The sequence below is a fragment of the Hakea prostrata genome, chromosome 9 (assembly GCF_041222555.1).
Source record: "Hakea prostrata isolate BN-2017 chromosome 9, UWA_Hpros_2, whole genome shotgun sequence".
Classification (NCBI taxonomy): Eukaryota; Viridiplantae; Streptophyta; class Magnoliopsida; order Proteales; family Proteaceae; genus Hakea; species Hakea prostrata.
The window spans coordinates 58,214,274-58,237,512 of NC_142608.1; the positions used below are offsets into that span (position 1 = coordinate 58,214,274).

The 23,239-nt window shown below is 38.0% G+C and overlaps 2 protein-coding genes across 5 annotated transcripts in view; one reads left to right on the plus strand and one right to left on the minus strand.

Annotated features, from left to right (window-relative positions):
* Positions 1 to 1,289: 1,289 nt before the first annotated feature.
* Positions 1,290 to 15,923, minus strand: MEE22 (maternal effect embryo arrest 22). 3 transcript variants are annotated; one of them, XM_089168050.1, is made up of 8 exons: positions 15,798 to 15,923; positions 15,605 to 15,657; positions 15,376 to 15,490; positions 14,093 to 15,171; positions 13,620 to 13,721; positions 10,320 to 11,758; positions 3,127 to 3,257; positions 1,290 to 3,008 (listed from the first exon to the last, which is right to left on the minus strand). In XM_089168050.1, exons 2-8 carry the CDS (start codon positions 15,653 to 15,655, stop codon positions 1,777 to 1,779), a joined length of 4,149 nt encoding a protein of 1,382 aa, XP_089024176.1. In that variant the 5' UTR covers positions 15,656 to 15,657; positions 15,798 to 15,923; the 3' UTR covers positions 1,290 to 1,776. The 3 variants fall into 3 exon arrangements, with proteins under 3 accessions (XP_089024176.1, XP_089024175.1, XP_089024177.1); XM_089168049.1 differs by having other exon boundaries at positions 15,778 to 15,923; XM_089168051.1 differs by lacking the exon at positions 13,620 to 13,721 and having other exon boundaries at positions 1,291 to 3,008; positions 15,778 to 15,923.
* A 4,173-nt stretch (positions 15,924 to 20,096) lies between these two features.
* LOC149005752 (uncharacterized) overlaps positions 20,097 to 23,239 on the plus strand; it is a 29,819-nt gene continuing 26,676 nt past the window's right edge. The window contains exons 1-2 of one of the 2 annotated variants that reach the window (XM_089167648.1): positions 20,097 to 20,659; positions 21,137 to 21,233. In XM_089167648.1, coding sequence (XP_089023774.1) covers positions 21,148 to 21,233 — 86 coding nt within the window. In that variant the 5' untranslated portion in view covers positions 20,097 to 20,659; positions 21,137 to 21,147. Of the gene's footprint in view, positions 20,660 to 20,883; positions 21,234 to 23,239 lie in introns of those variants that run through there. The other variant, XM_089167647.1, reaches the window with a different exon arrangement.

Genomic DNA, 23,239 nt, shown 5'->3' on the forward strand with positions numbered 1-23,239 from the left:
AACAAAATACTTCATGTATAATATCTAATCTGATCATGGAAAAACCAGATGATAGTCCACGACAGTCTCCTCACCAGCAAATGCTTCTCGTATGTCTAATGTCATCAAATGGTGCAATTTGAAGCATATTTGGGAGAAGTACCAAACTGCATGAAGATCTCATGGATTAGCGGTTGAAGTTGAAGGAGGTGGAGAAAGGAAAGGAATGGATGGGATTGTTGGAATGGAAGTAGACGGGATTGTTGGGATGGAAGGCATGTTTGGGATAACAGAAGGGATATTGGGCATAGTGACAGAAGGAATTGGAGGCAATGTAGCTGCAGGAATGTTAGGAATTGTTGGAATGTTAGGGATGGTCGGCATCGTTGGTAGCGGCAAGGTGGGAATGGTTGGTAGGGTTGGCACAGTAGGCATCGTTTGAAGTAGAGCACGACTGGCCAGGCATATGGTGATGCTTTGCAGTGAGAGAAGTGCCACCACAAAAGTGAAGAAGGCGGTCTTAGAAGCCATGGTTGCCTTGGTTAGAGAAACTACAAATGAGGGAGAAAGGGTTTGTTCGTTGAGTGGTGAAGAGGAGCTAAGTTGGGTAATTAATTTATAGGATGGAGATGGGGCAAATTTTGAATTTAGCTGTTGAGAACAAGTGTAGGTTGGTGGGGTTTGAGTCTCGTGTGTTGTTTGGAAAGCCATTGATGAAGTAGGTCTTTATGGTCTTTGTCCGCTTACCTCCTTTATCCCCATGACACTATAAGTTCACAAATATGCAGTTGTAGTTTGCATTAGATTATAATCGCTCAACCATCAACATGAAATTATAACTTCAATGCATTTATCTCACAAGCATGCAGTTCTAGCTTGAATTAGATTATAGTTGCTCAACAACCCCCTTTCAGTGCTTCCTTCTCACAAAGCTTGCATTAGATTATGGTTGCCCAACAAGCCCTCTCACCCCATGATCATGAATAGTGTTGTACTGTTTTATGGATACGCAGTATTGTGTGGACTTCCTTATCTAAATTTGGATTCCAATCACTTAACTTTAGTTCTTGTAAGAAATGGATACCCCAATCAAAGCAATACTTGTAATCTCTAAAAGGGGAAAATTTTTATATCCAAAAGCTTATGAGAGCATGCAAGTAAAGAAATCAAATGGGTCCAAAGAGCTCCATCTACTTCCACCAATCTTGCTTTAAGATTTTAATTTCCAAACAAATTCATGACATCTGGGTTTTTACAATGAAAACGTTTGATCTTTCGTAGCTTAATAATTTGTCTTTTTCTTTTTTTCTTGACGGATTAAAAAATAAATAAAAATCTTTTCATTGAAGTTTTAGCAATATTAACAAGAATCATTATTGAGGTGTTACTATGTTTTTGTGTCATGACATCTAGATTTGCATTTGCTTTTTATTCACCAGAGGGTTGCATACTAAGTTTAATGAAATCATTCCACAGAAAAAGGATGTCATTCTTCTGAATTTATGGGGCAAATACATTATTCGTTGGAAAATCTGTTCATAGAAATTAAGATTCCCGCTTTGTTGATTCTCTGTTGAGTAATGAAAACGCCTCAGCATCAATAAATGTTCAGCTCTCAGGTCTTAGGCTACCTGACCTCTAGATCCTGTACAAAATTTGGAAGTGACCTTCCATACAACTTTGAGAACACCAGATGCCAAAAACTTGCTGGCTGAATCAATAGCATCACAAACAATGACAGACTACCATACCCAAAATGCTATGAAAATCATCAACCTCTGAAGCATCTCACTCCAATTAAGTACCACTAGCAGACTGAAGAAGGCTAATCGACAAGGACTTCTGCTCTTTGCTCAGCTCGGCAAACCACTTTCTTACAGTATCTGCATGGCTAGAGTGATGTGAACCAGGAGAAAGCACTCGTTCATTCTGAACGAGTAATGTAAAGTTTTCAGAAAGCAAGCCCATCAAAGAATTCACTATGGCCAACTGAGTAGGAAAACCCCATTTTCTGGTGACAGTCAGATTCAAACAATCTGATAAATCACACTTCAACTCTTCAACTCCAATCTTTTCATACCCTCTTGCATCAACTCCAAGCCTCCCAAGTTCACCTATCAGGACAAAAATAGCAGCTGAAAGTTCTTCCGGAATGCTCGATTTCACCATTTCCAACAGTCTAGGTATAATATTTCGCTGTGTCCATTCCCAATTCATGATGCATGCAACAAGCTCCACTAATGCAAGAATTTCACCAAAGTTACACAGGCTGCCGTTAACAACAGAACTAGATTGAATAGTACAAGCAGAACCACTGCAGTCCATATCAGGGGTATCTTCAGCTGGTATAGAAAGCCTTTCAGTAGTTGTCCCCAAGGAAGGAATAACCCTGTGGCTAAATAAATTAGGAGAACCAATCATATTTTGTTGTTTGATCCCAGAGTCTGCATGATTCTGAAGCTTTTCCAAGAGCAATAACAAAACTTCATCCACAGAGACAGCACCTTCAGCAAATGGACATTTGGGGCATCGGGACAACATAGGACAGTTGTTGCTTTCAGATGGCACATTAGGAACGGTTATAGTACCACATGATCCGTTTCCTTCCTCAACATGAGAAACAATAGACTTAATGACACCCATAGTCAGATTGTACTCACTCAATGTAAAATATTTTTCTCCACATACATAGGCAAAAACATGGAGCACCCTCAGAATCAGAGATGATCCAAATTGGCACGTATGGAGAATACTGTGTGACGCATCACAAATGAAACTAACATCGTCAACTGCACAACATATAGAGGCTAATATCACGCTTCCAACCATCAATTGATCAATGCTGGCTAGTCGGGGGGAAAGAAAAGCAGTCATGCCATCAAAAAGATTGATTCTGAACCCAGAACCACATGGAACATCACTAGAGACCAAAACTTTTCCAGCAATAAGGAAATCCTCAATGAGGGAAAGGAGGGAGTCCAATTCAAATAACTCTGAAAATATATGCCTGCTCTCCACGTCAGTCATCACTGTCATCACATAACAAAATCTGTTAAGTACATAATTAAACAAAAATGAACCGAAGATGCAGTCAATAAGTGACAAGAATTTAGAAGTGCACAAGTAAAGAAACGATATATGAGAAACCTGTTTTTACGTGTGCCAAAAAGGATTCTGAACATGAGAAATAGTCTCCACTTGAGGAGTTTCCAACTTCCACCAAATCAACCACAGAAAAGTTGAAAAGCAACAATGTGAAGAAGACACAAGCCTTTTCCCTATAGCAGTAACAAGAAACAAACATATCAGCTCAAGTAATCCATTATGTTGTCAGTCATAAAAGGGTCTTTATCAATAGCTAAAAGAACAAAAGACAAAATGAAAATGAAAACAAAAGCCAGAGTCAGTAAAAGATAAACAGCACTCAATGACTTGCATAAAGTCCCAAAGTACAGATTATCTCGACATGAAATGATTTTCCCGTGTACTCTATCTTACAGTGTCTAGAATCCTAGCAAGTGTGCAACATGGACTCATCAATGTCAAAACACTGACGCAGCAACATGAATCTCACACATTCATTCCAAAACCCCAAAATGCAGAGATAATCTTATAGTTAATTTTCCCTTAAAAAAAAGACTAAAAGTTTTCATAACCATGAGATTCTGGTGTTATGATAAGCAAGGAAAGCAGCAATCCTCTTCAAGATATCGTCTTATCAGATGCATTCATTACTTTTACTCAATTGCAGTGTCTTTTCATTGGAGATGGAGGTTAATTACAACCTTGGCCAATGAATTGCAGAAAAGAGATTGTGAGCCTCCATCTGGGGATTGGACGCTTCCCTCTTGTGAGTGGTTGTCGACTTAGTTCAACGGCTTTTATTAGGCTTTGGTTTCTATTATCATCTGTTTATTTTAGCCGTCTAGATGTGGAACTTTACTCTAAATTTTTGTAATATTATTACCCACCTTCAATACAGTCACCCCAATGCAGACCCTTTCTATTCAGCCACTCTACCATATTAAGGCCTAGCACAAGAAATCAACTAGTGTTGAGATGATGTAAGATTCAAACCAAGATTAGTTTCTGAGACGGACTACAGGCACACTTAGGGAAGGTGACTCAGCCAGTTTGATTTGTTAAACACAGGAGACAGAGACAGGTGATATTGCAGCCCATCTTCCAAGGCAGATTAAGGCCTTGACTTCAACCATGAACAGACCTATTCAAATGGAAGCCTTCACCCATCGACGATGATCACACCAAACAGAGAAGTAGCTAGACCCTGTAGTGGTAATGCAGCCTTCGGTTGGGAGACCAAAGGCAGTAACCTGCCAAAATCTCCAAATGGCCAAGCAAAAACCAGATATTTTCAAACTAAGTTGTCTTCAAGGATTTTTTGTCTCTTTTCTATTTCCCCCTTTTTTTTTTTTTTCTTTTTTTTTTTTTTTTTTTGGGGGGGGGTGTGGGGGGGAGTTGCAGTGATCCGAAGAACTCGTGACTTTAGGATAGTGATTAACAAAGATCTAGGACTAATTTAAGTTTGGAGTGATTCAGGTAATTCATAAATCTTAGAAGATTGTTGAATCAAAGTAGGACTTAAGTCAAAGGCAGCAACCTGAAGCAGATGGTGTTAACCTAGAGGAGAAGGGTCCCACCTAAAGAGACCTAACTCTGAGCTTGAAAAGCTGATGTAAGCAGCTAGCAGGCCCCCAACAAGAGCAGCAAGAGGGCCTAGGAGGCGCAAACCCCTTGCGTTATTTCTGTCCATCGTCCTTTAATTTTATCTGTTTTATTTCTTCAGTTGGATTCTTAACTAATTTAAAGAATCCTGATTGAGTTTTTATTTCAGTTATTAGTTGTGGAGTCTAAGTAGGAGTTCAGGAACAGTCTAGAGTTGATCTCCTAGGACGAGTCTTGATGTAGTGGCTATAAATTCAAAGCCCAATGCCATAACCAATCAGTTCTGATCAATGAAAACAACAGAGAATTTACAGCCAAGGAGGTATCAAGTAGGGTCCTATTGAGAGGGACCCTGTGGTTGTCCAAGAAGTTCTTTTTGCAATCTTGAAGCCTTAACTCTGTCTCTGTGACTCTAACTAATGATCACAGCACTCCTTCACAGCAAGAACAACCAAACAAGTAAGTCAATCCCCTCCCCAGACCCAGCCTAAGCCTCATTCATTCCCCTCACATCCCTCTATCCTGCAGCAACCCTTTTCACCAAAATCCTGTGCAAGACACCCCAAGAACACTGCTGTCCCAGTCCTCAGTTAAAGATTACAGCCTTTAAGCCTCTCTTAGGACACTAAAACCCTTCAGTCTTTAGTTGCAGCCCTCTACTTCATTTGAAACCAAGAGGTAGCCCCTTCCCCACATAGCACAACCAAGAAAGAAAAAAGAAGGAAGAAAGAAAGAAAGCAAGCTTGGGCAAGACTACTTGGAATCCCATTCCCCTCTAGCCACAAGTTCCCTATAACCCTAAATCTTAAAATTTGAAGCTTTTTCCAGTGCCATCCCATTTTGTTAGAACCCTAACTTTATTTCCTTGTCACATTCTTTACCCATCTAGGTTTCTATTAATCCAAACTTCCCCAAAACCCTAAAAATCATCCCATTTAGGCTAGACCCTTCTCAAACCCATCCCAAAACCCTAGAATTATTGTTGTGGGTAAAAGAATTGAACCAAAAGCTGTTCCATCCTCCATGGTTACATAAAATGCCCACAAAACTAGGAGTTGCAGGTCTGAGATTCAAGGTCCTCTAATAGAATTTTAATAGTCATTGTAAGAAAATATTTACAGGTTTGATGGAAAACAACTAGTAGTAGGTTTCACTAGGTCCCTATTAAATAACAAAACACAGGGATGAGGACGGATGTGGATAAGGCCTAACCTTGCTTCGATGAGGGATGGACTGTTGAAGATAGGCTGGATCTTCTTGTTTGAATGAAGGCTCAGAGTTTATGCACCAAGGTTCTTCTTGCACTTAGGATTTTAAACACCCAGATGTAAGTGCTGGATTTCAAACACCAATCCCCCAAATAGTCTTCGATTTCAAACACCAACACCTCTTCCATGGGGTTTAATATAAGGGCTTATTGGCCCTAGAAAAGAAATCTTCTGGGGACTTGAAAATTAAAAGGAAAGGCTTGCATGGCCTGCAATAGTGTCTAAAATAAAAACATATCCCCAACTTGTAGCTAACAACTTTACCAAACTTAGGGCTTAACTCTAGAAGTTTGACTTGAACTAACTCTAGTTAAGTAACCAACTCTGTAGTTGACTCACGACAACAACTCTTAACTGAAACTGAATGAGGTGGTTATTTAATAGATAAAACCTAAGGACATCTGTCCAAAACAAATCAATACAAATTAAAACTGAATTCACAAGAAATCATAGATCTTCCATGTGTCACAAGTGTAGGAGCCATAATTACACACTAAAAAGTAAAAGACTCAAACAACCCTAACTTAAAATACTTAGGGAAACGATCCCAGAACTTAATTTAAAAGAAACTAATTGTTAAATGATTTTCGTAATTAAGCTGGATAGTACCATTATAAGCCGCTAAGAGGACTATTTCACCATCATTCTAAATGATCAAGAGCCCATGACCTATGTAACCCAATCCTAAGCTTATCAAAGAAAAATAAGCCAAAACAGGCGCTGGACCCAGCCACGCATCAAGTAAGTCACAGATCTCCAACCCCATGTTTTTTTACCACTCATTGACATGTAAGCATTCTGGCTCCAAGTAACCTTGGTTTGTTCTTTCTTTTCTCACAACCCCCACCATCAAATTGTCATAAATGATATTTTTAATTCCTGGAAAGCTAGTGCAAATAACAAGTCATAGAAATGTAATTAACAATTGGTGAAGAACAAGATACGTCAAATAGATTAAGCTCTATTATTGATCATCCTACATATAACAATATGGCACTCTAGTGGACATTGAACGAACTACATGGCTGACTCGACCAGCAAGTTTTCTAGAAAGGCCAAAAGATGCAAAAAACTGTTCACATAAACAGGAATGTGAAAAGTGTGACAGCCCTTGTTTGGGTCTCAATGAGAATATTATTCGAAGATTTGATGGGGCCGACTTGCATTTGCAGCATTGGAAGATTGTAAGGTTTATTAGATATGTTTACTTAGTTTATGTTTTAAACTCATGCATGTGGCTGGATTATAAAGCCTAGTAGTTTCTTTTTATCTTAGTTCAAATTTCAGAATTAGGAAGTTTCTACTTTCGTTGGCACTGAGAATCCTAGCTAAAAAACTCAGAAAAAGTAGTTCCTATTTTCTGATTAGTTTTGCCTGGTCTCTCACATAAGAAGGGATAGGGCCTGGCTAAGAGAGCCATATACCTAGGTTGAAAAACCTATCTGAGAGAGTTGAACTACCTTTATCCCTTTACTTTTCTCTAAGTTGCTTCACTGCTGCCTCCCTTGTGTGAACTCTACTGAAACTGAAGTTGTTGCTTCTAAGAATAGAAGAAGACTTTGGGCTGGTATTGTTGCAGAACCTTCAACTGAAGATCTCCCAAGCCCTTGCTTGTGCTACTGCCTCTCCTACATTCGAACTGGTGAGTGACTGTAGTTTTGGACTGAATAACCTCCTTTCCGCCTCTCCGTCTCACACACACTGCTGCATTTTTGGCCTGCTATTACATCTCACATTCCCCTTTGTTTTTCTACCATCTGGTTTGGCCACACACCTTAGATTTTAAATTTAGTCCTATTTTTCTGATTTTCCTGCTTTGTGGGTTAAACTAGGCTTAAGCCATCCTTGATCTTAGCTTTACATTACACAATGGTTGGAAACACAATAATAACCAGAATCAGATTGATGAATTTGAAGAATAAGGCAAAAATCCAGGCTTTTTGCAGTTCTAAAGAAAATTCACTTATTCCAGTAACTCCCTGGAACTTCAACTCGAGTAAATAATTGGAGACTGCTTGTCTGATGGAGAAAAAGGCTCGGATGGTTAAAAGATGCAGATCCAACCATAGTTGTCAAGGCGTCAACTAGGTATCTAGGCAGTTTCCTATGATGCATGGCGACCAACGCTTAGCCAGTAGCACCAAAGACCACTTTATCACCATCTTACCCATTTCTTCACTTTAATTAGATATCCAAATATTCTAAAAGTAATGCTATTGTTAGTTTATGTATGGAATACTAACAAGGTGACATGCACGGAATCAATCATTTTTTTATATTAAAAAAGGGCAACCCAAAGATAATCGTGCATAATTGCAAAGTGGGGGAATCAATTAAACATTAGGTGATAAAATTATTAAATCAAAATGAAAAAATAAAAAACAAAAAAACAGAAGAAGTCAAGAGAATGAGAAGGGGAAATAGAAGACAAGAGACTGACTCCCTACAATGAGAAGATTGAAGAACCCTAGCTGATTGTCCTAGTTGCACTCCTCCAATTACCAGTAAGTTTGTCATTATCATTTTTTCCAATCTTCTTCCTTTGTTCTTTACCCTTTTATCTATTCCTCCGTATCAAGTTTTGACCATCTCCCATTCTCCCTCTTTCTGCATTTCCTTTTTCCACCCTTTGGTTTCTTCTCTTCTTCTCTTTCACTCTCAACTCAAGTCTCCATCTTCTCCCTTTTATCTTTATTTGCTTGCAACTCTGTCTCCATGATCAAGCTTCTTCCCCACCCACCCAACCCCCCAACCCCAAACCCCGGAACCCCTACTTTTCCTCTCGTTTTTAGCTCTCAATCTTATCATTTTTTTTTCCTCTTTTTCTTCTATTAGCTGCAAGCAGCCACGCCTGCAGCTCTCAGTTTTTCTTCCAAGTTTTTTTTCCTCCTATTTTCCACTCATCTTTACTCTCAATCTTATTGGTTTTCCACTTTCTTTCTATCAGCTGCAAGCCTGCAATTCTCCTTTCCAACCACCCCCACCCCCCCTTTTTCCCCTTTTTCTAGTTCATATCTTTCAACTAGCAAATGACAGTAAGCTTTTTTTCTTTTCTTTTCTTTTTTCCCCACCATTTTGTGTTCGCCTCTCACTTTCCATTGTGTTTTTCCCCACAAATCTTCTTCGATGTCTTCAAGCATCAACTATATGAAGGATCTGATCACCTGAAAGCCTGCAATTCTCAGCCCTCAAATTATGTAGTGCACTGGTGCTGTTTGTCACTCTTCGACTCCCCAAATTTCAGCAACTTCAATCAGTTTTTTAATATATAAGTATGGAGGAGAAGGGAAATCTGATATTTTGGTTTTTAAACTTTTACTTGAAAGATGTTTTTTTGACTTTGATGCAGTTTACATGTTTGAGGTTAATGATTATGCTTATGTTATGAACCTTATGATATGGTAAGCTTTGATTATTGATGTGTATTTTTAGGAAGATTGCAAAATGTTCTTGGTATAAGGTTCACCCAGGCAACATGACACACTGACACTATGGTAATCATGATTTCATAGATTTGATGAATGAAGTTTTTTTTTCTTTTAAGCATTTGGTCATTGACAAGAGTTGAGCCCTAAACTGTCGACACCTGACCAATGATAGAAACATCTTTTTGTAAGCCACACTCGGACAAATGACCTACACACCATTCCACCAGAGTTTAAGGGCTATCCCATATGGTTTCCCATTTCTCTTCAAAAATCCTCATACCGACTTCCCAGAATTTCCAGATTTTCCGGTTTGCTCTGTTGGCCCACTGTCCCAATACTATAAGTTCTTAATTTAACGTGTACAGAAGTGCATAACACTCAAACAGATGGATCAGGTGTTCATACCAGGTAGAATCAAGCATGTGCTGCAAATGGACCCTAATCCTAGCAATTATTAAAATTTGAATAAGCTACCTTGGACCAGGCCTAATGTCATCAAGTTCAAGCCCAACTGCTTTATGGACCAGCCTAACAACCAGTCAACCGCCGGAAGTGCCCCACGTAATATGCCTAAACCAAAAACAGCAAGTTCAAATTGCCTTAGGCAACCAACATACAGAATTTATTCAGGTTATTCACATCTTGAAGTAGGATTTTTTTTAACTCTTCCAATTTCCAACAATTCAGAAACACAGTAGGTGACCATCCCAAGCTAAATTTCCCCTCTTTAATCTCTTAGATGCAACCACTGAAGATGGGTCCTAATTTTCTGAACACAAAACATCTCGGACCAGTGGACCAGTCCAGTGGTACTGTGGTCTCAATACCAAGTAAATGCAAAGAGCTAAATGGAATACAATTACTTTGAACCCACCCCCCACCCCCCGGGGGCGAAAATCAGTAAACGATGACAGATAATATTAAATTTATTATCAAATTGTATTATAACACCACTTACTCGGGTAGAAGATCTTCCGTAAGAACAGCAAGTAGAATTTTAGGCAGGATCCAATCTTGCTGAGAAACCATGGATATCTGGGCTAAGCAAGTTTCTGTAGAGTGGACTATTCTGGAAATGCAGCTTTCATCCCTAGTACTTGAAAACACTACATAACATTTGGAGGTCTTCGCTTTTATATGGGCCCCATTGTTTGCACTAGGAATTTCAGTCCCCTCAGTTTCAGGTACAGGTATTTGTTTTGCCACTGCCATCTCAACCCCAGACTCCCCAATCTGGTGGTGAACTGTCTTTATAGCACATGCGGTATCATGGAAATTTTTTCCATCATCATATGCTCCAAGGAAAGGGCTTTCAATTTCAGGCAAAGTTGGTGTCATGGGCGTCTCTATAGCTTCCCTATACCGTTTATCATCAACAGCATCATCCAACTCAAGCAACTTCATACAATCCCTGATTGCCATGTTCTCAAACCATGTCTCCTCTCCATAATTGCTAATAACAGCATCAATTGTTCTGGCCCTGCATGGCCTACTAAAACAATCAACAGGTGAAGTAGCTTGAGTGCAGACGTCTGCATCTACACCACCCTCATTTCCTCCCTTACCTGACTTCTTATGACTGACATCTTCAACACAGAGCGGCTGACAGAGCGTCTGCTCTGGAGTCACCAACCTCTTCCTGCTGGAATTACAGGCTTTGGCATATAAATTATCCACTAAATTAGAAGCCAGAGGACATCCATTTTCCAACGCAAGTGACTTCCCATTAGTTTGAGAACATATTGGTCCAGGCATATCACTTTTATGATTTGGCATTTTGTGCGATTTTGATGGTTTTTCTTTCATCGGACACAATTTCTTATCTTTGTCATAAAGATTTTTGGTTGAATCAACCGCCTCCTGATTCCTCCTCTTCCTCCTGCTATTAGGCACTCCGGTAATAACTGTAGTATTGGTATCAAACTTACAGTTCAAACATGGACTTCCCATGTTTCGATGATCCAGACTGACACCATTATTTTCAGCTACCTCAACAAGGCTTTCTTTGTCCCTTACTTCGGTTATATCTTCAGATATTTTAAGAATGTCCAGATGCTGTTTAAGATTATCCTCTGCCAAATTTGCTGATGTGGTTACAGGAAAACCACCTATTTCCTGTGAGTCCAACTTTCTATCAGAAAAAGATGCAGTGGTGGAATGTACAGCAGAGTTCTGCGATGTGTTTCTGACAGAACATCCAACCATAGGCTCCGATTCAGAACTAATACCTGAGATTGGTTTCGTACGGCCTCCTCCAGATTTCACACACCATAGCCCGTCACTTTCTCGCATTGACCCAAGCTGAGCATTCTGACACTGATCATATAAGTCATAAGACTTTAAAGCTGATAGTTTTCTCTTCAAATTTATGTTCTGCAGATCAAAAAGGTTGTCAATCTGCAAAGAGAATGTGAAAGAATTCAGTAAACGAACCAAAACTAATATCTCAAAAGTGATTCGTCAAAACAGCTTCAAATAATTTCCTGATGAAGGAAAAAAAAAAGAAACTACGTTGACTGCATGGAAAAATTCACATTCGCTATCCAGTACCTTCCGTACAAACGAGAAGTCAATTGTTTGACGGAACTGATTCTTTCATTTCCAAGGAAGGGACAATCTGATAATGCTTACTTTCATTTACTTGATCATGTTGTCACTTTGGCAATCCTAAAGGGATAAAAGTAATATTTAAGAAAATGAGAAAGTTCATTTGCCCCCAAACACCCCCCCCGGTCTAAAAGGATAAAGGATAATTACCATCTCATTCCCTCAAAGTATGACTCTTAAATCCCTATCCTAGCAAGCAGTTATTATGCTAAAAAACTTCACCTGTGAAATAATGACATTCTCTTCAATATCATTATACATTTCCAGGAAATTGTCACTTCTTGTTCAAATTTATATTATTTTCCATGGAAATGAAATACTTTCCAGAAAATAGTTACTAGGAGTCTGGGACAATCTCTTTTCCAACGAAATCAGTCATCACATGATGTGATACATAACTAATGTTATTTTGAACTAACTTGGATACATATATGTCTGTAATAATTTAGATGGCAGAATGCGTATATGAATTTAGATGGTAGAATGCCCTCTTCTCAATTCTCAGATATTGATGGAGTATAAATAGCAGACCTTAACATATGGCTTCTTCTTAAATCATTATAGATAAATGATTCAAATTTTAAAAGAAGCAAGTTAAGTTTCTCCTTACCACCCTAAGGCGAAATCAATTACCAAAAGCATGGTATATATGGGCCCCACAATAAGTTATGCAATGCTCCCCCCCCCAACCCCCAAAAAAAAAAATTAAACAAGAGGGATAAAATTTTTTTCCGATGAATTACAAAAAGAGGATAATTGAATGTGAGTTCAGAGACCTTATTTATAGAAGTACAGGATTGTTGGTTGCATCAACTGTTCTTTTGAGGAATCCTGTCATTAACATGATAAAGAGTAAAATTCTAAATAAAACTTGTGCTTGTTATCTAAGAATATAGATAAGAACGAGGAAGAGGATTCTTTAACATAGCAAGACATTTTTTATTTAGCCCACATTTCAGATCAATTAGCACTGTAAAATTAATGGGCTTATTGCCAACATTAACCGTCCACTCATGAGACAAACTTCAGCCATGAAGCACTATACCACATGACACAATCTACTAATCAATCTCGGTCAAAATTTGGAAAACTCAAGATCAATCCAAGACTCCATGGAAAAATGACTACGTATTTGTATACTTCTAATTGGAAATCCAACTGGTCCCTATCCATCCAACTGAAGGACTAGCCAAATCATCCTTGAACAATTTTATATTTCCCAATTGAAATGCAAAACCAGTTCAGGGACTTCAAAAAATGTTGGGCCATAAGGCTCAGATGAGCCATGAACTTGTCATAATACTAATGAAGAGGTGCCTTATCTACCTTATGAATGGATTTTCCATCAAAGTATTATACATGGCAAAAGATGGGATTACATGTGTAGAACAATGCCCATAAAGAAAAAGCTTTGGCCACAAAAATACATAAGTAGATACATGATAAAGACAAATTTGCCTCCAAGATATACAGCGCAAGTCATATCTAAGAATAGTCCAACTTGTACAAGAAATTTGATACCTTTTGGAAAATACATCATAGAACAATCGTCTACATAGATATACAATTGTCCTTCTAACATATGTGGCAAAATATGGAAGTTTGTTTATTCTTGATATAAAAGTTGTAATAGATGCAAAAGATGCACAACCTTGCATGTCAGTACAGAAGCCTGTTCCCCAGCACTTTTTTTCCTTTTTTCTTTGTTGATAAATTCCGCAATACTACTGATGCAGCAATTCAGCAGCCATGTCTCCAAGGAGAATTAATACGTCATGAGAAGGACATCAGAGAGGATTTATTTATTTAAAAATAAAAAATAAATAAATAAAAGTTCGTGATTTCTCTAGTTATTTGTGAAAGCTTAAACATAGGGGTTCCTCCAAAACAAGTTTCAAACTCAGCCAGAAAGATGCAATAATTCCCAGCAAATGAACAAGCTCATAGCTAAGACCAATCAAGCAGGAAAAATATTCAAATAAAAAGAAGGCACAACCTTCACTAAACAATATCTACCCTATAAGTTTCCAACAATAACTTCCTAATTTAGATTTTCTTGATTAGTATTCCCAGATCAATATTAATAGTTCATCATAATATAGAGAGTAGAATGAGAATACCAACCTTTGCTGGACCATCTATACCTTCATTGCTATGACAGACAAAACCATCTAGCATGTTCAACCGATGAGACATCTGGAAGAACTCCTGCTTCAAACGGCACATTTCTTGCTGTAGCATATTGTTCCGCAATTTTTCAACATTACGCATTTTTTTAGTGAGTTTTACTCGCACTTTTTCCAACTTCAACTGTTTCTCTAAAAGCTTCATGTTTGCCATTTCAGTTTCAGTGTTATTATTCAATGACTCGGATAGCCATTTATCCCGGTTTCTACCTGAAGTGATTTCCTGAATCTCCTTCTGCAATGCCCCATTCCTTTCCATCTCCACCTCTAGCTTCTGAGCCAAAGCATCAGCGCGATGTTTTTCATCATTTGCTTTCTTCCTCTCTGCTTCAGCACATTTTCTGTGCTCTTCTGTTTTCTTCCGCTCTGACTCTTCATGTTTCTTTGTGCTTGTTAACTTCCTCTTCCTGGCCTCCAGTTTTTGCTTTGTCTCCTCAGCCTCTGCTAACAAACTCAATCTTGTTTGATCAGCCTCAGCCCTTGCCGATTCCAATTGAAGCTTGATCTCATCAGCCCTATTCCTTTCAATATCAGCAAGTTTCTTTTGTTCCTCATACTTCTTCTTTTCAGTTTTAACCAAATTCCATGCTTCTACGGCTTTATTCTTCTCCACACCTGCCCTCTTTTTCTCTAATTCCACATTCTTCTTCTCTTTTTCAAGAAGATCCGCTAGCTGACTAAGTTCAGCCTCAATTTCTGAAACACGAGTTTGAAGTACGGCCATTTCCATTGTGTTCTTCTTCCCCTCCGCAACCTTCTTCCTCTCCGATTGAACCTGCTTTTTCTCTTTCTCAAGAAGCTCCTTTAGCCGATTTATTTCTGCCTCACCCTCTACAACTCGGTTATGAAGCAGACCCACTTCGTCATCTTTTCCATTTCTTGAACCAGCTGTTTTCCGCAATAAAGATATCTCTGATTTCAGGTCAGAAAGCTCCTTCTCCAATCCAACTCTAGCAGTCGACTCCTTCAGTCTAGCCTCCTTTTCTGTGTCCAGTCGTGCCAGTACGTCCTTGTTTTCTGCAAAGTATACATCACTATCACCAATCTAGCGAAGCAACATCTAGCTACAGATTAAGTCTAATTTATACTAAAGTATTCCGCCACATCCTCGCCTCATTACAATTTTTTCTTCTTGACTAAATCCTTTGATTAGTGAGAACATAATCAACATGCCCAAATTTTCCGAGGAAAAAAAAAAAGTTAATGATTGCATTCCCCTACCTTTTCTGAGGTTGGCATTCTCGTTCTCCAACTTGATTACTTGATTGTCAAGAAGCTGCACGGCTTGCCGAAGAGCATTTCTTTTCTCTTCCAACTTGGAATACTTCGATTTCAACTGATAAAGAAAGAAAAATAACCAACAAAATGAATAAATTTTAAACCGAAAAAAAAATAAAAATAAAAATAAACAATCAAAAACAAAGCGAAATCTCTAAAACATAATAAGCACCGATGCACAGCAGGATTTCTCCTTCTCAAGCTCTACGACACCTGCCGCCATTGCTGCAATTACAGAAATGAACAAACAGTTGGGATTAGCGTTTCCATAGTTACAAACATTAACTCAAAGAGGATCAGGTCGCCTAAAATTTAGAGAGATAGAAAAGAGTATTTGTATCATACAGTAGAGAAGAAATCTGCACCGCTATCTCATCAGTTTCACCGGTTTCAGAGCTTGGGGAGAAGCGCTCGAAATCGCCACTGACGAAACCTTTGAATGAAGTGGTACACGAAGCAGTGTAGTTCACACCTGAAACACAGAGGTTTAAGTTAGGGTTCGGAAACAAAACCGAATGGGCGCGGTCGAGTAAACTACAGAATTAACTCAATCGCCGGTTCCATGGCGGTGCGAGACACAAGTCTAGTAAGGACCAGACCGTATTAAACCGGATCGGTTGGATAACTGAACCAAACCTATGTCCTAAAAAACGATGCTCCCCCAATCAAACAAAATAATGGGCTATAGCATTTTCTTTAGTCTCTGCTCTTTGGCTGTTTGGCATACCCCTGTCTCCTATACTGATGAACCCAACAATCTTAAACTACCATTGATTGCATGGATTTTTATTTGCAATTGCACTGTAAGCTACCACGTGGCCGTCAAGATTGTGCCAATATGCAAAAATTTATCCAACTATTGTGAATGTAATTACAGGAGCCCTAAGTGTACGTAAATGGTGGTGTTTTAATTTATACCTTGGGCTTGGGGGCTTTAGTTTTATAATTTTACTATTTCAAACCTTCCAAAACATCCTCAAAACCTCCTTTAAGCTCCTTCGACGCCCTGAGCAACTCCCTAAGGATCCCAACTGTCATAGCCCGCCACTTCGCCATGCTCTACCTAGAGGAGACCATCCCTAGCTTCCTCATCCACTATTAGATTTGCAGAGGTTTTCATTCATGATAGACATGAGTCACATGACCTAGGGTTTTCTTGTTTTTCATTTGTTTGCAGCTATTACAGTTTGAAGATTCAATGAAGTTGGATTCCCAAAACAAGAAATTGGAAAAGAGACCCTTAAAGGATCTTTGGAAGATAAATGTTAGATTTGGGAGAAATAGAATCGCCCCACAACTCTCATTGGAGATAATGATGGAATTCAGCTCCATCAAGATTTAGTGCTCTTGTTAGAAGAGAAGGTTATCTCATGCGAAGATCATTTCAGAATCTTGATGCCTTCTAGTTAAGTTGATCGAATGGCCATCAATGTTTGCAATTGTAAATTTAGAACCATTGTATGAATTAAAAAGTTGTTATTTATACTTAAACCCTGTATCTTCATTCAAACACTTCGAATACATAGCGTTTATAATGTCCTGGTCATGGTTTTTATGGATCTTGAGATTTTTTTTTTCTTTATAATGTCCAATAAATGGTACTTTACTAGTTATTCTTTTCACTTATTTTCTCCCAAAAAAAAATTATTCTTTTCACTTGATTGTCTGCTTGTGCCTGCAACATGGTGTTTGGCTGTTTCCTCACTTCCATAAATTTCCTTTCTTTGCAGGACACAAGAGCACAACTTGGCCCGATCTGTCCTTCCATCTGCAAACTAGTCCTCTATTACTTTTATGTGTTGCATTTGTGTTTGCTCACTTACATAATGTAGCAGTGGTGTTTCTTGCTTGTGCAAACACTTTCTCCCTCTCAGAAAGAGCAAGAAGCCCTGAATCTCCACGTTTTATGATGGTTCCAATACCTACCTACACATAATCACAATGTAACATTGTTCCCTTGCTTCCACTGCAGAATTAATATCAAAATCGAGGGAACTTAGGAAATCCTTCCTCACAATGTTACCTTGCTCCCTTGCTTCGACTACAGGATCAATATCAGAGTTGATGAAACTCAGAACCCTCCCTATAAAGCACAACTTTTGTCTCCTAAAAGTGTGGTGGTGGTGGCAATAGTCAGGAATGTTGAAACTATTACTGAGGTTAATTATGATTATATTCAGTGAGCATTGGTCTGCAGAGACACTGAGCAACTTTAATGGAAAGGCATGCTTGTTCATGTGGCAATGTATGTAAGGCTCCTTTGATGCCTTGATGAACCGTGGTGGATTCCAGCAGTTGAAGGAGAGGCGATTTGATGCACCAAAAGTTATAATTAGTGTAATCACTCTAGGGTGGGAGATGCAATCTTACTCTCTGAAGATTGTTGTAACATGCATAGAAAAGAGAAAGTTGCAGAAAGGGTTGTGTAGTTATGGGTTTCATTGTAAATTTGTAGCAGCTGTTATTCTTTTGTGAAGTTAGCAAGAGCTATTGCAACTCTTATTCTCCACTGACGGGAAACCAAAAGAGGAGCTGTGGAGAGGGTTGCATATTTGTGGGTTTCATTGTCAATTTTGTAGTGGGTGTTATTGTTGTAAGAAGAGCTATTGTAATGCTCTTCTCCATTGAAAGGAAACAAAAAATCAAAAAGAGGGAGCTATGGAGAGGGTTGTGGGTTTCATTGTGAATTTGTAGTGGTTGTTATTGAATATCTCTCTTCTCATTGTAAATATAGTTGATGTCCAAATGATTATATTTGTCGAACTTGATTCTATTGGTTGTATCTAATCCGAACAATTTTTTCTTTCTATTTTTTCATTTTTTGTAATTTTTGCAATTTTCAAACTTTTTTAAGGTTCTCAATTTATTTTCTTGGCATCTTAATTATGCTACTAGTAGACTACTCATCTCTGTTTATCATACATGAAACATTAACTATACTGTTTCTAAACATGAATAATGAGCAACCTATTTGAGTAGACTGAGAACGTGCAACATTAAGAATCATGTACAAATCAATCGGTTATAGTCTATAGCTTGAGATTTTAGTCTTGATATTCTCTACAATATAAACCATCAATCATTTCGGTTTCATGATGTCTCAATTCAAAAATGGTCAAGCAGAGATTCAATTCGATTGCAAGAAAGCTGCCATATGTTACAGATTCGAGTGTGTTTAATGGAACTTTTGTCACCATTGTCTCTTGGGAGACTATTGATAAATTTGGACTGATACATCTATCAAAGGGTTGCACAGTCACTAATAGTTGGCACATTCTACTAAAGAAGTCATGTATTCCATGCTCTATGTGTATATATTATAGTCTCTATTCCCTAATATAAAGATATTAATTATCAAAAAAAAAAAAATTGATATGGAAAATATTAATGGTTTTTGTTTAGGGATGATAAGCACAAATCCATAATGCATATGTTTAATTTAGGCTGCCCCATTTGGTAACATCTGGAAGGGTCATAGCCGTACCATTGTAAAATGTAATAAGTTTTAGTTGATTTATGGTTTGATTTGGGAGGTTGTATGGCAAGAAAATGTGTTCCCCTGATACTTTTGAACCACAAAATAAAAGGTGTAATCCACTTGTAAATATTAAAAAAAAATAGAGATAGAAATTTGAGTGAGGCTCACGTGGGTCCCATCCCTTATTTTGTGGTTCAAAACCATTAGGGGAGCAAATTGTTTAGCTTGGACGAGTAACTGATTTGGACTTCGATTTTTGTTCTTAGTTTCTTTCAGCATGGTTTTTATTTTTGACTTTTACCTATTTAATATAAAAAACCAATACTAAAAATTATTTTGTGGCAAAATACGAGAAGTATTTGGTAATCAATAGATAAAATAGATTTTCTTTTTACTAAAAATACGTTTGATATATCTTTTTGCAAAATGATTTTTTTAGCTTTTAAGACATAAATGTTGCTCTGCACATGGAGCCAACTAGCTGTACTCTCACCTTAATCCGAGTCATTTAATTCAACGGCTCAGATGTTAGATGGGTGTATGGCTGCACATCCAGCCAATAATCATTTAATTCAACAGCTTAGATGTTAGATGGGTGTATGGTTGTACATCTAACCATTGGTTGCATGTGTAGCTGCTGCACCCAAGCGATTCCCTTAAAACATGGTCATGAATGGTAATCATTCATAGTATCCAAAGTATTAACTTCAAGGAACTCCACTCAGCTACTTGAAAAATTACAAGTTACTTACAATTAAATTTTATTGTTAAATAATGGATAACATTACATAAGTGGCATTTTCGTTATTTAAATTATTTAAAATTTGAAATTCAAATTACCTAAATTCTTGAAAACAGTAGTACCTTAGCTGGGTGAAGGGATACTATATTCTTCTTTTTGCCTGAACTGATTCACCTCTTTACCCATATACTTTACCCCCGAGCACTGATATGTTTTTTAGGGTAGGTCGAATTTTTATTAGGATCATCCATCTTGTTTTTGGATGAAGTACACATGTCTATCAATCATATAACCAAAGTTTCTTATTAAATTAAATAAAACTTTTAATCATCTAAATCTTATGTAAATCTTTGAACGTTACTTATGGACTAACAAGAGAAATGAATGATCCTTTTCTTTCTAAAAAATGACCTGAAAAAAATTATAGGTTAGGCGTGCCGAGCCCGCCCGAGTCCCTGACTGCTCACAGCAAAATCAGTTTTACATTTAAAAACACTTGGAGGCGGAGGTCTGCAAGGTGTTGTTGCGTGTGACGCATGCAAAGAGAAAGAAAGAAACGTGGTTCCTGCCTCTGCATAATCCCTGAATGCTCGATGTGAGTTGCCAATTTCTCTGACCAAATGAAATGGTAGCGAATAAGTTTCATCAACGCAAAACCCCTTATATAGACACTTCAAAAGCAAGACTGCAAGAGACGATCAAAATCTTCAAGAATTCTTTTCAAGATTTTAGACAAATTTCTAGTCTCTCAGCCTCCTCGACTCTCTTGCTGTAACAATCCTCAAGTTTCAGATCTCTGTCTTAGCTCAGCAATCTGTTCCTCAAATCTGCTACTGTCCTTTCACCTATCCAACAGCCAATCGTCCCACATTCACATCAGGAGAATCTGGCTAAAGCATCTTTTGTAATCTTCATCGCATCTCCAATTTGCTATTTTTCCCGCAAGAATACCTCTTCGAAATTGAACACGACATCTCTAACGTGAGTCGCTCAACAGGTGAACGAAGGTAGGTAGGGGTATCTAGGGTTATGAACAAGTGTGCATTTACCTTTTTACCCCCGCATGTTTTGAGTTAATCGCACGTGAGTTTTAAACCCATAGTGGAAAACGATTTTCACTGAAAAACCAAAAACAGCTCTCTACCTGTTTTTGATTTTTGTGTTTTTTTCCAGTCTCTTATTATAAATAGAAATAGGTTCTGTAAATGGAACCAAACATAAACAAAATGTTTAAGAAGGGTTCGTTTCGATTCGACCGTTTGGTTTAGGGTTTGGACCAAACTTTGCCTCAATTGTGATGTGGTTTCCCCCAAATTAGCTTCCAGTGGGGTTGACAAAACTCCTGTCAACACGAGTCTGTCTGATGCTAACGCCAGCAGCATCTCAGCATCTGGTTGACGTCCGTATAAAAGCCTCGAGATTGTCACTGTTGTTAAAAACTTTCTTGGCGGAGCTTTTACTGTACTCTCTTCGAATTTTGATAGCAAAGACGAAAATGTCGAGTGGACTGCTTCAACATAGCAAGCTCGAAGAGGCGCTTGAGGTGAAGTCTCTCAGGCGAATCATCAGCGCTTACCTCAAGTAAGTTTCTTTTAATCCGAAATAATTTAAATCTGTGTTTTAGATTGATTCTATTAATTTAACTGTGTTTTTCTTTAAGATTAATCTTTGATATCTTGTCCTTCTCCCTTGAACTCTCGATTTATCATTGTTATATTAGTTTTTTTGTATAATTGATTCATGCATGTGACATGAGTAGTGTTTGCTAAATAAAAAGTTTCTTCAGAGGAAAGAAACACTTTTGCCTGGTTCCAAGAGAACTTAAGTGGAGTGTAATTTTGTTGTTTAGATAAGATTCTAAAGTTAGGTCTAATCTGGGGAATAGAAATTGATTTTGCTCTAGTGCGCCTGCTTGTGCACAATTTTAAGTTTGGGATGGTACGGAACTATTCTAGGTTCATTTTTGTTCTTATATAGAGTCTGGGTGGGAAATGGGATACATGCATGTTGATGTTTGTGGTCAAAATTATGCTATAACTGTTCTTTACTCTGCTACTGTTGTTATCAATCGTTCAGGTTGTGTTGATCTTATTGAGACAACTATACCACGACAACCATAATCTTTCCCAACTCAATGGGTTTGGCCACACGGATTCTTATTAAGTAAAAGAGACAAGAGAAGTAGTAGTAGTAAATTTTAGCATATATGAAGTCAAGTAGGAGACAAAGTTAAAGGTAGCATTCTAGGAACATCTCTTTTTATGGGATCAGCAGCATGGGTCAGCTCTATCAGCATATGGGCATCACAATCTTCTCCTAGTTTACTACAACTACAAACTACAACTACGACAACAAGAAGAAGCCTTCTCCCACTATTCGATTACATGAATCTTTGCCCTCCAATCAGATCTATTTGAGGCATACTTAGATACAAGTTCTAAGCTATGCATTTCCTTTCTCACCGTTTCTCCTAGTCTACCATAACTTGAAATTGCCTAGTTTTAGTGTCAGTAATACTAATGGGCACATCTCTCTCCTTAATGTCCTCCCCCTTATTAAGACTCTGCCATCATCACTTTAAATGCATCTAACACCAGCGAGTCTCTACTCATCCTTGCCCTCATTCTAGCTATCTTATAGATGGTATTTCCCCCTTGCTCGGGATCAGGTTGCTGTGGAGATCATCATATTTTTTTGCCTTTATTTTCCCCGCAGCTTTCTTAGCAAACTAGATTTCTTAGTCTTGATGGTGGTTTGGACCTTGTCATACCACCACCATGTCTCCTAGGAGAATGATGTTTCTCTGCTGGGAGCCTGGGATAGCTTCACCGTCCTTATGTCAAGGAAGATTTTTTTGGCTTTTATGATGTCTGTTTTTGTAACAATTGGTGTTATACCGGAAGGATCATAAGTGACCGTAAAATCCAAAAGTATGTTAATCTTCTGAATCCTCGCTACAAACCATAACTCATTATGTACACTCTCATAACCTTTATGGACTCTTTCAGCATGAGCATTTACATCATCTCCCAAAATAATCTTTTCCTTGACTATTATGTTGTATTAACTTTTCAAATGTTCCCAGAGTTGAACCTAACTATTTTACTTTGTCCAATCCTACTTAGTGCATGTAAGCACTAATAGTGTTGATTACTTTTTCTAATACAAGTTTGATGGCTAACCTAGTCTCCGAGTCTTTTAATGTAGGCAACATCATCCTTCTAATGCACAACATCATTATTTTCCTCTCGTATGCTACAGCTTAAAGTCAGCTGATTCCTTGCCTTTCTTGACCTTCGGTCTAGTTTCTTCGATACATGCACTATTGATATTTCTTCTCCTCGTAAGCTCTTCTTTTTCTCAAACACTTAAGAAAGTAAAAGTCTAACCATAGGCACAACTAATATTAATGAGTAGTGGCTAGGAAGCTAATAGAATGAAATAAACTGACTTAAAACGGTAGTCTAATGAAACTAATGAAGTAAATCCGATGTCTATACTTCTGTTTATATTAGCTTATTCAATAATCTCTTCATGTGATACTGGAGGGTGGCCATTGAAAATTCATGGATTTTGATTTGTCAAAA